Raw genomic sequence first — 15712 nt, 5'->3', positions numbered from 1 at the left:
ACATAATCAGCATATGTAGAGATACTAAAATGCACACGAACAGTATGTGTTACCTTAACCTTGCCGCCGTTGTTGAACCATTGGATGTAGTAAGGATGTGGACGTGGTCTTGTGGTTAGAGAAAGCTTCTCCACCATCTCCATGCTAGCCAAGTTGTTGCAGCTCCCTCCGTCTATGATGACGCGCATAGAACATTCATTCACAACTCCCTTGGTATGGAACAAACTGTGCCTGTGATTTTGCTCAGCTTGTGTGACCTGCACACTCAAAACACGTTGAGCAACTAAACATTCATACCTGTCAGCGTCTTCAGGAGCCATGTATTGCGTCTCATGATCAGAATCATCTCCACCGTGTTCTTCAGTGTAATAAGAGCCAACGTCTCCTCATCATAGTCACTAGCGGACTCATACCCACCATCCTCAGTAGCAATCATCACACGCTGAGATTTGCATTCTCTCGCATAATGACCTCTTCCCTTACAACGACGACAAATAATATCACTTGTGTGCCCAGTTGATGCCATGGAAGAAGAAGAGCTCTGTGTAGGCCCGACAGGTGCGCTCTTGGCAGATAGTGGAGGTTGTGCCTGCTTTCTTGTATCACGGCTGGAGGTAGCAGCTGATGGAGGTGCTGGTGTAGTGGAAGTAGAGGATGCATGCGGTGTCCATGATGAAAGTCGACCTGCAGAAAAGTTAGTTCGCGCCAATGCTTGTCGATCCTGCACTTCACGTTCAGCTTTACAAGCAAGATGGAATAAACGAGTGATATTAGTATACTCCTTATACTCTAGAATGGTCTAAATCTCTCTATTTAATCCACCTATAAAACGTGCAAGCATAGCTTCATTCTCCTCAACAATACCACATCTAATCATGCCAGTTTGTAATTCCTGATAATATTCTTCTACAGAATTTTTTCCTTGTCTTAAACACTGCAATTTTTGAAGCAATTCACGTTGATAATATGGTGGAACCCAACAAGTACGCATAGCAGTTTTCAAAGCAGCCTAAGTAGTTGGAATAGGATATAATCTACAATGTTCAGACCACCATACACATGCAAAACTAGTGAAAGCAGAAACATCGGTAGGAACCCGTCTCTCCTCGGGATATTGTAAACATGTAAAACGTTGTTCAGTTTCTAACTCCCAAGTAAGATATATATCAGGAACATATCTACCCTCAAATGGTGGAATATTCAATTTCAGTTTCGGAATATGGTCATTATCTCGTACCTGAGGTGGTAGTGCAGGCCTACCGTTGCGAATATATACCTGAGGTCGACCTGCTGGTGGCGGTGCTGGTGGTTGCACGTAGTTCTGATTTTGATCAACCTCATCCTCATAAAATTGACCACGCCGAATATTGGCTGCACGTAGTTCGATGAGATGATAACTATCGATTTGGTGATGATGACTTTGACGATCCGACTACAAACGTGCACGACGTTGCGCCTTAGCAATCGCTAAACCAACTCCGAGAGGTTATTGACCACGCCGGAACACAATCAACCTGACCACGAAGGTCTATTCCTGCAAGCAATCGAAGAACAAGCAAGAATATGATAAAAGCAATCTGAATATTGCGAGTATATATGAAGTATTGATAAAGGTGGGGATCCGTGATGAGGACATCAATACAATTGTTACACCCACAGCCCCTGCTGCTATACATACTGGACCAATTACTAGAGCTCGTGCACGCCAACTAAATTACCAGGTACTTTCGTTTCTTGGTAATGATTCTAATGTTCATGAGAATATGATGCTGCCTAAATTGGATACATTTGTTTTGCTTACAAATGAAGGACCTAGCTTGGAGAAGGATGAACATTGGAGCAAGAACAAGCATGGAGATGATGGCATGCGCAAGGGGAACAAGAACGGAGTTACAAGTGATGATTTCAGGACTTTGAAGCCACCATAATGGGTGCATGAAGCCTTGGACGAAATATACAAGATGCCACTTCATAAATTTCGTCCCGAGGCTATTTTAGGTGCTGCGTCACCTTATTATTGGGCCAGGCCCATGTAATTTCGAAATACATAAGTATAGGCTATTTTTAGAGTCCGTATGTGTGGGGAAACAAGAGATAGGGTTGATTTCGGACCCCTCCACCAAGGGCCACGAAATTCCCCCCTCTTCCTCCATATATACAGCCCTTAGGGCATCGTTTAGACTTTGGGTTTTGTTTAGATTAAAAGTTCGCCATAGCTGCAACTTCGCGTACTTCGTTTGTGTTCAACGACCAGACAAAGGCGTCACAGAACCCCACCTTGATCAATAAAGCTTTCATCTTATATTCGCAATATCCAGATTGCAATCTTAGTTTCTTGCTTGTTCTTCGTTTGCTCGCAGGAAACAGACCCTCGTGGTCAGGTTGATCGTGCTCCGGCGTGGTCAATAACCTCTCGGAGTTGGTTTAGCGATTGCTAAGGCGCGACGTCCTCGCACGTTCGTAGTCGGATCGTCAAAGTCGACTTCCACCAAAGCGAAATCCACCATCTCATCGAAAGACGGGACACCTTTGCCTCTATCAAGTGGTATCAGATTTCTAGGTTGCTCGGTGAGATTTTACAGTTTTTCGTAGTTTAGATCGAGTCTGTTCTTCATACCTACAGTCCACGAAAAAGCCACAAAAAAAATTAGGGTTAGTTCATCATATCCGAACCAATCTGAGCCTTTGCATAATCTTTTTAGGGTTTTGCTTTGTTGAATTTGCGGTTGCATCGTCGTGTCTAGTTGCTGGTCTTAGAGTCCAGTCTTTTAGAGTTTCGAGTTCTGGTCATAAGTTGTCACGCCGCCGCCGCACCATCATCATCGCCCCTGCCATCCACCACTACCGCTCCGAATCCGTATCCATATACCACCACCGATCCATATCCATATACTACCACCACCGCTGCCATATACCACCACCATATATCCACCACCAATCCGAGTTCCTTGATTATTAGGGTTGTTTTCGAGATCCATCTAGTTTCCGATTCGTTCCTTGCCGGAGTAGGTTTCGGAAAAAAAAATAAAAAATTTCTGAGATTTTAGGCCCAAAATTTTTCGTGTTTCCTTGTCGGGTAGCCACGCTCCGTTTAGGCCCAAAATTTTTCGAAAACGCATTTTTCGAAAAAATTTCTGGCTATCCTATTTTTAGGTGTTTCTGAGTGTTTTGAGACAGGTGCCATTATAGGAAGTTTTTTTGACCCGTTTCCAGTTTTTGGGTCCGGGCAGTCAAAAAAAAAAATTGGTCGAAAAAATTTCGTGCCCATCCTGTCAGTTTGAGCTAAGAAGAGTTTTGAGACACTCGCCATTATAGTGATTTTTCGCAAAAAAAAAGCAGCGCAAAAAAAAGAGCGCAAAATAAAAAAAAAAGGCAGCGCAAAAAAAAAGAAGAGCGAAATTTTTTTTCAGAGTGTGCTTTTCCCTTGTTTACGTGCCGTTCCGTGATTTTGTTGGTGTTCTAGGCTCGCGTCTCTAGCACAGTCTAGCCTAGGACCAGCACAGTACCGTCGTTGAGCGTTTATTCAACTTTGCATCTCTGAATTGATTATTGCTGACCCTTTTTGCTACCATACTATAAGCCTTCCCAGCTCCACATACATCTACGTCGTGTGTTTGACTCTCCCTGGTAATCGCTCTATCCAAGCTTTGAGAGTTTTTGACTACAACGGTTGCCGATCACCGCCTGCTGCTGGGTAAGAACTGGTAAGAATTTGAGATTGGCTTGACGGATTTGTGATACACCACCACCACTTCTTAGTAGTCTGTAGGATCATATTCTTGTGTGTTTCTATTGCTGCTAACCATGCCAGGATCACAAGCCGACGAGATTGACTGGGAGAATTTATCGAACAAGGAGCTTCATGATAAGTTTCAGCAAATGATGACTGAACAGGTGCAAGATGTGCTGAACAATTTTGAAGAGGCCATGGAGAAGATCACTGGCCTTGAGAAGACGTTCGAAACAAAGCTCGATAACAAGTTTAATGAATTGCTCGCGCGTCTTCCACCACCACCACCCGCTGCACCTAACGCACCTCTCCAACAACAACAACAACGACTACCTCCACGTCGCGAAGCAGACCTCCGCCGAGCAAGCCGTGTTCCTCTTGCGTTTGGCCAAACTGTTGGTGCTGCTGTTGATACTTCTGTGGCTCCTGCTGCTGATGCGGAGGAGGATGATTATGTGGGAGATTATGAGGATGAGGTTGATCAAAATCAACACTACATGCAGCCACCTGTACCACCACCAGCAGGTCGACCTCAGGTATATATTCGTAATGGTAGGCCTGCACCACCACCTCAGGTACGAGATGATGTCCATATTCCTAAACTGAAATTGAATATTCCACCATTTGAGGGTAGATATGTTCCTGATATATATCTTACTTGGGAGTTAGAAACTGAACAACGATTTACATGTTTACAATATCCTGAGGAGAGACGAGTTGCTGCTGCTGTTTGTGCTTTCACTAGTTTTGCATGTGTATGGTGGTCTGAACATTGTAGATTATATCCTATTCCAACTACTTGGGCTGCTTTGAAAACTGCTATGCGTACGCGTTGGGTTCCACCATATTATCAACGTGAATTGCTTCAAAAATTGCAGCGTTTAAGACAAGGAAAAAATTCTGTAGAAGAATATTATCAGGAATTACAAACTGGCATGATTAGATGTGGTATTGTTGAGGAGAATGAAGCTATGCTTGCACGTTTTCTGGGTGGGTTAAATAGAGAGATTCAGACCATTCTAGACTATAAGGAGTATACTAATATCACTCGTTTATTCCATCTTGCTTGTAAAGCTGAACGTGAAGTGCAGGATCGAGAAGCATTGGGGCGAACTAACTTTTCTGCAGGCCGACCTTCATCATGGACACCACGTGCATCTTCTACTTCAACTGCACCAGCACTTCCATCAGGTGCCACCTCCAGCCGTGATACAAGAAAACAGGCACAACCACCATTATCTGCCAAGAGCGCACCTGCGGGGCCTACACAGCGTTCTTCTTCTTCCATAGCATCAACAGGGCACACAAGTGATATTATTTGTCGTCGTTGTAAGGGAGGAGGTCATTATGCAAGAGAATGCAAATCTCCGCGTGTGATGATTGCTACCGCGGATGGTGGATATGAGTCCGCTAGTGACTATGATGAGGAGACATTAGCTCTTATTACACGTGAAGAACATGGTGGAGATGATTCTGATCATGAGACGCAATACATGGCTCCTGAAGACGCTGACAGGTATGAATGTTTAGTTGCTCAACGTGTTTTGAGTGTGCAGGTCACACAAGCTGAGCAAAATCAGAGGCACAATTTGTTCCATACCAAGGGAGTTGTGAAGGAACGTTCTGTGCGCGTCATAATAGACGGAGGGAGCTGCAACAACTTGGCTAGCATGGAGATGGTGGAGAAGCTTTCTCTCACCACAAGACCACATCCACATCCTTACTACATCCAATGGTTCAACAACAGCGGCAAGGTTAAGGTAACACGTACTGTTCGTGTGCATTTTAGTATCTCTACATATGCTGATTATGTTGATTGTGATGTGGTACCTATGCAAGCATGTTCCTTATTACTTGGTAGACCATGGCAATTTGATAAAAATTCTGTACACCATGGTAGAAACAATCACTATACTCTTGTTCATAAGGATAAAAATATTACTTTGCTTCCTATGACTCCTGATTCCATTTTGAAAGATGATATTAATAGAGCTAATAAAGCACAACAGGAGAAGAATAAGAGTGAAAATCAGATTGTGGCAAAAGAATTTGAGCAACAAATGAAGCATAATAATAAACCATCTAGTGTTGCTTCTGAAATTAAATTGAAAAGTGCATGTTTATTTGCCACCAAATCTGATATTGATGAGCTAGATTTCAGCAAATCTGTTTGCTATGCTTTTGTGTGCAAAGAGGCATTATTTTCATTCGAGGACGTGCCTTCCTCTTTGCCTCCTGCTGTCACTAACATTTTGCAGGAGTTCGCTGACGTTTTTCCACAAGACGTGCCACCGGGATTACCGCCTATTCGAGGGATTGAGCATCAGATTGACTTAATTCCCGGTGCTTCACTGCCAAACCGTGCACCATACCGTACCAATCCAGAGGAGACGAAGGAGATTATGCGTCAAGTACAAGAGCTTCTCGACAAAGGTTATATACGCGAATCCCTTAGTCCTTGTGCTGTTCCTATTATTCTAGTGCCGAAAAAGGATGGTACATCACGTATGTGTGTTGATTGTAGAGGCATTAATAATATTACTATTCGTTATCGTCATCCTATTCCTAGGCTAGATGATATGCTTGATGAATTGAGTGGCTCTACAATATTCTCCAAAGTTGATTTGCGTAGTGGCTACCATCAAATTCGTATGAAATTGGGAGATGAATGGAAAACAGCATTTAAAACTAAGTTTGGATTATATGAGTGGTTAGTCATGCCTTTTGGATTAACTAATGCACCTAGTACTTTCATGAGATTAATGAACGAAGTTTTACGTGCTTTCATTGGACGATTTGTGGTAGTTTACTTTGATGACATATTGATTTATAGCAGATCTTTGGAGGAACATTTGGAACATTTACGTGCTGTTTTTATTGCTCTACGTGATGCACGTTTGTTTGGTAACCTTGGGAAGTGCACCTTTTGCACCGACCGAGTATCTTTTCTTGGCTATGTTGTTACTCCACAGGGAATTGAAGTTGATAAAGCCAAGATTGAAGCTATTGAGAGTTGGCCGCAGCCCAAAACGGTCACACAAGTGAGGAGTTTTCTTGGCCTCGCTGGATTCTATAGGCGTTTTGTGGGAGATTTCAGCACCATTGCTGCACCTCTCAACGAGCTTACAAAGAAGGATGTGCCTTTTGTTTGGGGTACCGCACAGGAAGAAGCCTTCACGGTATTGAAAGATAAGTTGACACATGCTCCTTTACTCCAACTTCCTGATTTTAATAAGACTTTTGAGCTTGAATGTGATGCTAGTGGAATTGGATTAGGAGGTGTGTTATTACAAGATGGCAAACCTGTTGCATACTTTTCTGAAAAATTGAGTGGGCCTAGTCTGAATTATTCTACTTATGATAAAGAATTATATGCTCTTGTTCGGACTTTAGAAACATGGCAACATTATTTATGGCCCAAAGAATTTGTTATACATTCTGATCATGAATCTTTGAAACATATTAAAAGTCAAGCTAAACTGAATCGTAGACATGCTAAATGGGTTGAATTCATTGAGACTTTCCCTTATGTCATTAAACACAAGAAGGGAAAAGAAAATGTTATTGCTGATGCATTGTCTCGTCGCTATACTATGCTTTCACAACTTGACTTCAAAATATTTGGTTTGGAGACCATCAAAGATCAATATGTGCATGATGCTGATTTTAAAGATGTAATGCAGAATTGTAAAGAAGGAAGAATGTGGAACAAGTTTGTCGTTAACGATGGATTTGTGTTTCGTGCTAACAAGCTATGCATTCCAGCTAGCTCCGTTCGTCTTTTGTTGTTGCAGGAGGCGCATGGAGGAGGATTAATGGGACACTTTGGCGTGAAGAAGACGGAGGACGTACTTGCTACACATTTCTTTTGGCCAAAGATGAGACGGGATGTTGAGCGTTTTATTGCTCGATGCACTACATGTCAGAAAGCTAAGTCACGACTCAATCCTCATGGTTTATATATGCCTTTGCCTGTACCTAGTGTTCCTTGGGAGGATATATCTATGGACTTTGTTTTAGGTTTACCTCGAACAAAGAAGGGGAGGGATAGCATATTTGTTGTCGTGGATAGATTCTCGAAAATGGCACACTTTATACCATGTCATAAAAGCGATGATGCTGTTAATGTTGCTGATTTGTTCTTTCGTGAAATTATTCGCTTGCATGGTGTGCCAAATACTATTGTTTCAGATCGTGATACTAAATTTCTTAGCCACTTTTGGAGATGTTTATGGGCTAAGTTGGGGACTAAACTGCTTTTTAGTACTACTTGTCACCCCCAAACTGATGGACAAACTGATGTAGTCAATAGAACGTTGTCTACTATGCTTAGGGCTGTTTTGAAGAATAATAAGAAAATGTGGGAGGAATGCTTGCCTCATATTGAATTTGCTGAATTGATTTTAAAAATGCATGAGTTAACTAAGGAAAACATTGAGCGTATGAATGCTAAATATAAACTTGCTGGAGATAAGGGTAGAAAACATGTTGTGTTTGCACCTGGAGATCTTGTTTGGTTACATTTGCGTAAGGATAGATTTCCTGATTTGCGCAAATCAAAGCTAATGCCACGTGCTGATGGTCCCTTTAAGGTGTTAGAGAAAATAAATGATAATGCATATAAACTTGAGCTGCCTGCAGATTTTGGGGTTAGTCCCACTTTTAACATTGCAGATTTGAAGCCTTATTTGGGTGAGGAAGATGAACTTCCGTCGAGGACGACTTCATTTCAAGAAGGGGAGGATGATGAGGACATCAATACAATTGTTACACCCACAGCCCCTGCTGCTATACATACTGGACCAATTACTAGAGCTCGTGCACGCCAACTAAATTACCAGGTACTTTCGTTTCTTGGTAATGATTCTAATGTTCATGAGAATATGATGCTGCCTAAATTGGATACATTTGTTTTGCTTACAAATGAAGGACCTAGCTTGGAGAAGGATGAACATTGGAGCAAGAACAAGCATGGAGATGATGGCATGCGCAAGGGGAACAAGAACGGAGTTACAAGTGATGATTTCAGGACTTTGAAGCCACCATAATGGGTGCATGAAGCCTTGGACGAAATATACAAGATGCCACTTCATAAATTTCGTCCCGAGGCTATTTTAGGTGCTGCGTCACCTTATTATTGGGCCAGGCCCATGTAATTTCCAAATACATAAGTATAGGCTATTTTTAGAGTCCGTATGTGTGGGGAAACAAGAGATAGGGTTGATTTCGGACCCCTCCACCAAGGGCCACGAAATTCCCCCCTCTTCCTCCATATATACAGCCCTTAGGGCATCGTTTAGACTTTGGGTTTTGTTTAGATTAAAAGTTCGCCATAGCTGCAACTTCGCGTACTTCGTTTGTGTTCAACGACCAGACAAAGGCGTCACAGAACCCCACCTTGATCAATAAAGCTTTCATCTTATATTCGCAATATCCAGATTGCAATCTTAGTTTCTTGCTTGTTCTTCGTTTGCTCGCAGGAAACAGACCCTCGTGGTCAGGTTGATCGTGCTCCGGCGTGGTCAATAACCTCTCGGAGTTGGTTTAGCCATTGCTAAGGCGCGACGTCCTCGCACGTTCGTAGTCGGATCGTCAAAGTCGACTTCCACCAAAGCAAAATCCACCATCTCATCGAAAGACGGGACACCTTTGCCTCTATCAATCCGTAAGCGGTCTTGGTCTGGTCGTTGGACACAAACGAGGTACACGAAGTTGCAATGGCTAACTTTTAACTAAACAAATCCCAAGGGAAAAGCTACTAGATGGATCTATTTATATAGGAGAAAGGGGTGGCGTCCAAGGAGGTGGGAGGACGTTCCAAGTCAGCCTAAAACTAACCCTAGGTTGTACAAGGCCAATGGGCCCAAGTTGGGGTGACGTAACACCTTTGGACTTGTAGTTTGACTCGGATTCTGGTGCAGCGTCAGATTGTTTCGTGCATAACTCAACGCTCCGGACGGATTTTTAGGCGATTCCAATTGGGTTCTAAAGAGCATGAAATCTACTTTCCAACAAAAAACGAATCACCCAATTCGGAGTCCGTATGAAAAAGTTGTTGGCATTTTGAGTCAGGTATGTCTGTGCAGTCCGAATCTGAATCCAAAACGTGAGAGACTTGGACTCTATCTTCTCTTGACCCAAAAGTGACGTGAGAGGAATTTTTGAACAGCACCTAAACTTCTCCTTTTCCCTTATCTTCATATGTGGATTGTACAAATGTCCCATATACCTGCGATTAGACAGAACACAAAAGTGTGTGAAGTATGTTTGTTCTGGATAACATAAATAGATTATTGAATAGTTTGCACTAGAAATCACCTGACAAATATGCATGTGTGCAATATTTTTGGTCATATCCAAGGTAGTCATGTCCTCATCATGCACTCACTCATATGGTTGGTGGAGTCACTCATATGGCGCTCAACCTCACATAGGGTGTGTGGCATGCTCTCATGTGTGGGGCTAGTAGTAGTCACACTCATCCTCTCATAGGAAATGCACTCAATGTCATATATGGTGGAGTCACTCATCTCACTCATGGGTTGGTGGTTCTCCTCACATGGCAATTGGGTCATCTCATGATATGTGGGTGTCGGAGAGATGTTGGTGCAAATGTCTCCATGCTCAACTACTATCGTCGCCTTGGTTGAAGGGATAGTCCCATGCTCAGCCTTCTTGTCACCATCTTGTTGTTGGAGGCCCATATGATGTGGCACCTCGTAGCTCGTCTCCATGACCGAAGGGAGTTTCAATTTTGCCCATTCCTCAACAGTTGACTGGTACCTTGTACCTTCAAACATCCAAACTATCCTCCCATCTGGATAGAAGTGTGCTGTGGAGTAGAATTGCATAATGAGTTCATCATTCCAGTTGGTGAGCTTTTGCCCAACAAAATCTGCAACTCCACCAGCAACAAAACTGTCTTGCACTCCAGGATAGTGTTCTTCATTATCTTTCATGTAGGTCCAGTTGACCCACCTCATATCACACACTATGGGCTTCTTGTCCAACAAGATTGTCTCATAGAAGTCCTGCTGTTCCTCTGTATGGAACCTGTAGTCAACAGCAGTTCTTCTCCTTGTGGCATATGGATTTGTCATCCTTCATAGCCTCAACCCTGAATCTCTTCTGATCTTCATGTCCTCAGCCACAGGATGGGCATCATTGTGGTCTGGTATCTTGGGCTTGAGCTTCCTCAGAACTTGTCCTTCTTCATCTTCCTCATCAGCAGCTTCAGGCACTGGGGCCTTGTTCTTCTCAGCAGCTGGAATACTCCTGGTATTCCTCTTTGGTGCAAGCTTGGGCTTGGGGGCAGCTTTGGGTGCTTCCTTGGGCTTTAATGTTGCAGCCCCTGATCTAATAGCATCACGCATAAGCTTTTATGCCTTGGGTGATGGTGCAGCAACCTCTTCTTCCTCTTCAGAGTCTCTCCTCATTGAGGGATTTCCAAGAACCTGGGTAGTAGTGGTTCTGGCTCTCTTCTTCTTCTTATCCTGAGCAGCTTCATCTTCTGATTCAATGGTAAACTTCATAGTTTCTCCCGTGGGAACTTTCTTGGGTTTGGAAGTTGTGACTCTCTTTGTAGGTGCCTCTTTGGGTTCAGTCTTTTCAGGCACTTGAGTAGTTCCTCTGACCTTCAGCATAGGTGTCCTCTTGGCAGGAACCTTCCTATTGAGTCCAGGTTTAGTGTTCTATGCTGAGGCATACTCCTTTTTGAGCACTACCTTCTTGGAGGTAGCCTCATCCTCTTCTACTCTATAATCCTCATCCTTAGAATCTGAGGTTCTCTTCTTCCTTGTCCTGGTGGCAGCTTTAGGCAGATTGCTTGGGGTGCTCCTGCTGCCTTCATCTGAAGTGCTAGTGGGACTAGTGCCCTCACTCATGTGATTGTGCTCTTCTGACCTGTTCTGACTATCACTTTGGTCTGACATGCTGCAAATCACTGACTGCTGACCCTGTGAAGAGTTATAGATGAGATAGAGTGGATGAGCATCACAAAATGCAGAGATTTTTGCAAAAGAATGATTCAAAAATTCAGTTTTAGTTTTCCACAGAAAGCATTTCAGATGAACCGATTTTCAAACTCGGTGATACCGAACAGTTTTGAAACCTAAACTGATGAACTCGGTTGGACTGAGTCACAGTTTGGTGGCACCGAAACTGCTAGGGTTTCACAAAGTCCTAAAATCGGTCTCACAGATTAGCAATTCTCGATCAGACGGAGAGTTACTAGTGCAATGGCGTTAGCCAAATTGGTGGGACTGAGTTTTTCAACTCGGTGGGTCCGAGATGGTTTCGGCGGAAATCTAACCCTAAATTTTCGAATCTCATCTAATCTAAGGATTGCATTGACTGGATAGAGTGTTTCAATCGTGGCGAGAATCATTAAGAACACAATGTGCTAGGAATCGCACGAGGATAGCATTGTGATCGAGTCCATACCCTAGCTTGGCGGTGAACTCGCTACGGCGGCAACGGCGGGGGTGAAATCCGTTGACGGTGGCGGAGACCAGTGACAGGAGGCGGCTGGCGATGAGGAGACGATCCGGAGACCCTGATGGCAGAGCGAGCTATTGCGCGGGCGAAGAGGTTCGGAGAAATTTCCAAATTTTTGCCCGTGACTATATATAGCTCGACCCTGTCGGTGTGAACGAGTGGAACAACTCAGTGGCACCGAGATGCATAACTGTGTACAGTTACAGCAACTCGGTGTGACCGAAAAGTTCAAATCGGTTGCACCGAGATTGAAAACCTAGATCGACTTACTGATCTCGGTAGGACCGAAATGGAGGAATCGGTCAGACCGAGAATCACAAAGAAGTTTTGGAAGTTTAAGTCTATGACGAATCGGGGACTCCGAGTGCTCCTCACACAGAGTGGTTCGAATCTGACTTGATCAAATTTTGTGATGTAGCATGAATAGAGTTTGAGACGAGAAAAGCATAGATAGCTAGAGAAGGTTCTTAGGCATTCTTGTCCATCCACTTGGCAAAAAGAAAAGAGGCCAATCACTCAAAACAACAAGTGTATGTTCTTGAATGAGTAAAATATGCACCAACATGCTCACACAATAAGATGGCAAATGAAATATGTGGCAAAACATGCACAACCAATTCTAGCATCTATCAAACAATTGGTGATGACTAGGTCATCTATATATGAGTATATTGACTTAGGAGTCAAATTAAAACATTTGATCATAGGTCATACTTATCGTTTAAGCTCAAGTGGGGTTACCACTTTTACATAATGCATTGATGTGTTCACACCATTAGAGTTTCTTTGACTCAATTCTTAGAGTTAAGCTCCCCCTAGATGTGAGATCCCCTTTTAGAGGGATGAACTAACCTTTGGTTTTGTCGATGATGACTTCATGTAGGTGTTGAAGATGTAGATGCTCAATGTTGATGTAGATCATTTGGAGCAATCCTTTTGAGTGAGTTGCACTTTCAACTTACCTACATGGGTTAGTCCCACAAGGAACAAACAAGAATATCCATAGACATAGAGTGAAGCATACACAAGATGATGTCCATGAAACCATTAGGTTACCTTGTCCCATGCAAGATGTGGAAGTTGATTGCACTTGTTCTTGCCATAATGATATGAGTGAAGAATGTTGGCGGAGTCACCCTCAAGAACTCTCTAGTTCTTCTTCTTCAGGATCCACATCATCTTGATGGAAATCCTTGGAGTTGTAGTTGTACTTGATGAAGTAGAACTTGACGTAGCCTTGGGAACCCACTTGACCGAGGCCTTAGGTGCTTCTTCAAATGCATCGATCTCTTCTTGAAGCTTGTCATTGCCTTTGGTCTTGTGGTCTTGTGGTGGAAGATCATCTTGTGCTTGTGTTCCTTTGAAGGAAGTAGGATCATACTTCTCTTGTTGAGGAACAAACTTCGTCTTGGGGTATTGATCTTCTTCCCACTCAACTCCATTGGCATTGAACTTTCGTTCAAAACCAACACCTTGATTCTTCCGGTGCCTTCCTTGCTTGCGTACAATTTCCTCGAATTGCTTACTCCCGGCAAGGCTCTTGTAAACACCTTTCTCCATAATTCCCTTCAATAAGCTATTTTCTTGCTCAAGTGTAAGTTGGCTAATAGAATCATTAGTGGAATCAAGAGAACTACTAGAAGCAACAATATTGGATTTGACATTATTATTGTTGCTACTAGAGGAAGGATCTTTCTTGTACTTGTTACTAGACTTGACTTGAGGCATGTAAGTAGATAAGAGTAAACGCTTGGCAATGTAAGAAGAACTTTTCTTACGGAGATCATCATTGATTGCTTTTAAGAACTCGTGCTCTTGCTCAAGATTGAGCTTTTCAAAGCGTAACTTCTCATGAGCCCTTAAAAGTTCTCGGTGATCTCTGAAGATAGTTTCATGAGCTAACTTCAGAGTGTTTAGTTCTTTAGTTAGAAGCTCAATATTCTCCTTATCATTATCATTCGTTTTATCTTGATTAGCATGATTAATTGACGTTTCATCATAGTATTCATCACTAGAGTTGTCAACAAGTAAATCATCATCCACAAGTAAGTCATCTTCATCACTATCGAAATCAACATACTCAGGATGTGTTACCTTTGGACCTTTGGCCATGAAGCATCTTCCAATTCCTTCATTTGGTGAATCAAATATGTCGTAGGAGTTGGTTGACACAAGTGCTAGACCGGCAACACCTTCATCTTGAGTATATTCGGAGTCAGAGTGATAGCTTCTCTCGGAGTAATTGTCGGAGTCGGAGCCGGATACCCATTCACCAAGATGAGCTAGATGTCTTCATTTTGTGTAGCTCCTTGATGACTTGTCCTTCCTTTCCGAATCCTTGCTTCTCCGTGAGGGTCTTCGTTCATAACGATCATCTCTACTCCTCATCTCTCTCGGTGGTGATTCTTCTCTTTTGCTTCTTCTTTTTGGAGAATCTTCTCTTCTTTTGTAGGGTGCCGTACACTCATTGGAATAGTGTCCGGGTCTCCCACAATTGTAGAAATTTCGCTCTCGACTAGAAGATCTTTTGTCATTGTAAGACCTTTACTTGGAGCTTCTTTCTTTGCTTCTACTCTTGTAGAATTTGTTGAAGTTCTTCACCATTAAGCTCAATTCTTCATTGAAGGTTTGTTTCTCACTTGATGATGTGGGGGCTTCACTTGAGGATTTGTAAGCACCACTTGACTTGTTGTGAAGTTCCTCCTTATCCTTGAGTGACATCTCAGGAGCAACAATTCTTCCAATGACTTCCGTTGGCTTGAGACCTTTGTAGTTTGGCATCATTTGGATCAATGTGCACACGGTATCATACTTTCCATCCAATGCTCTTAGGATCTTCTTGATGATGAATCTGTCGGTCATCTCTTCACTCCCTAAGCCGGCAATCTCATTTGTGATAAGTGCAAGCCTAGAGTACATTTCAGCGACACCTTCACCATCCTTCATTTTGAACTTGTCAAGCTGACTTTGGAGCACAACCAACTTGGATTCCTTGACGGAGTCGGTACCTTCATGCATATCAATCAAAGTATCCCAAATTTCCTTTGCATCCTCAAGACGGCTGATTTTGTTGAATTCTTCGGGGCACAATCCATTGAAGATGATGTCACAAGCTTGAGCATTGTATTGGAGCATCTTTAATTCTTCCGCATTAGCTTCACGGTTCGGCTCTCTCCCATCAAAGAATTCACCTTGCAAGCCAATAATAATTGCCCAAACGGCGGGGTTATGTCCGAGAATATGCATTTTCATCTTATGCTTCCAACTAGCAAAATTAGTACCATCAAAGTAAGGACCTCTACGATGATAATTTCCCTCACTAGATGCCATACTCTCCTAGGTTGTAAAACCAAGGCTATGACCACCAAAAGCTATGGAAATCAAAGCAAATGGAGACCAAAGCTCTGATACCACTTGTAGGACCTTGAAGTATGTCTAGAGGAGGGGGGGGTGATTAGACTACTTAACCAATTAAAACTTAACCTT

General features: G+C 42.9%; 1 protein-coding gene across 1 annotated transcript; it reads left to right on the top strand.

Annotated features, from left to right (window-relative positions):
* The first annotated feature begins 3804 nt into the window (after window positions 1-3804).
* On the top strand, window positions 3805-9840 carry LOC148922761 (uncharacterized). The gene is made up of 5 exons (XM_089062120.1): window positions 3805-5191; window positions 5237-6141; window positions 6223-7899; window positions 8086-8379; window positions 9817-9840. Exons 1-5 carry the CDS (start codon window positions 3805-3807, stop codon window positions 9838-9840), a joined length of 4287 nt encoding a protein of 1428 aa, XP_088918246.1.
* Window positions 9841-15712: the final 5872 nt, after the last annotated feature.

The sequence above is a fragment of the Salvia hispanica genome, unplaced genomic scaffold (genome assembly GCF_029641045.1).
Source record: "Salvia hispanica isolate PSC_SH4W2 unplaced genomic scaffold, Shi_PSC_v1 Unplaced_Contig_0017, whole genome shotgun sequence".
Classification (NCBI taxonomy): Eukaryota; Viridiplantae; Streptophyta; class Magnoliopsida; order Lamiales; family Lamiaceae; genus Salvia; species Salvia hispanica.
The sequence above is the reverse complement of the archived record's forward strand: the minus strand, read 5'-3'. Positions and strand labels throughout refer to the sequence as shown.

What these genes read in the sequence shown, in the direction of transcription:
- LOC148922761 (XM_089062120.1), top strand. Translation starts at nt 3,805, where the DNA reads ATGCCAGGATCACAAGCCGACGAGATTGACTGGGAGAATTTATCGAAC. An exon ending in TATTACACGTGAAGAACATG is followed by an intron (nt 5,192 to 5,236) that starts GTGGAGATGATT and finishes TGGCTCCTGAAG; the next exon opens with ACGCTGACAGGTATGAATGT. An exon ending in CGAAGGAGATTATGCGTCAA is followed by an intron (nt 6,142 to 6,222) that starts GTACAAGAGCTT and finishes GTGCCGAAAAAG; the next exon opens with GATGGTACATCACGTATGTG.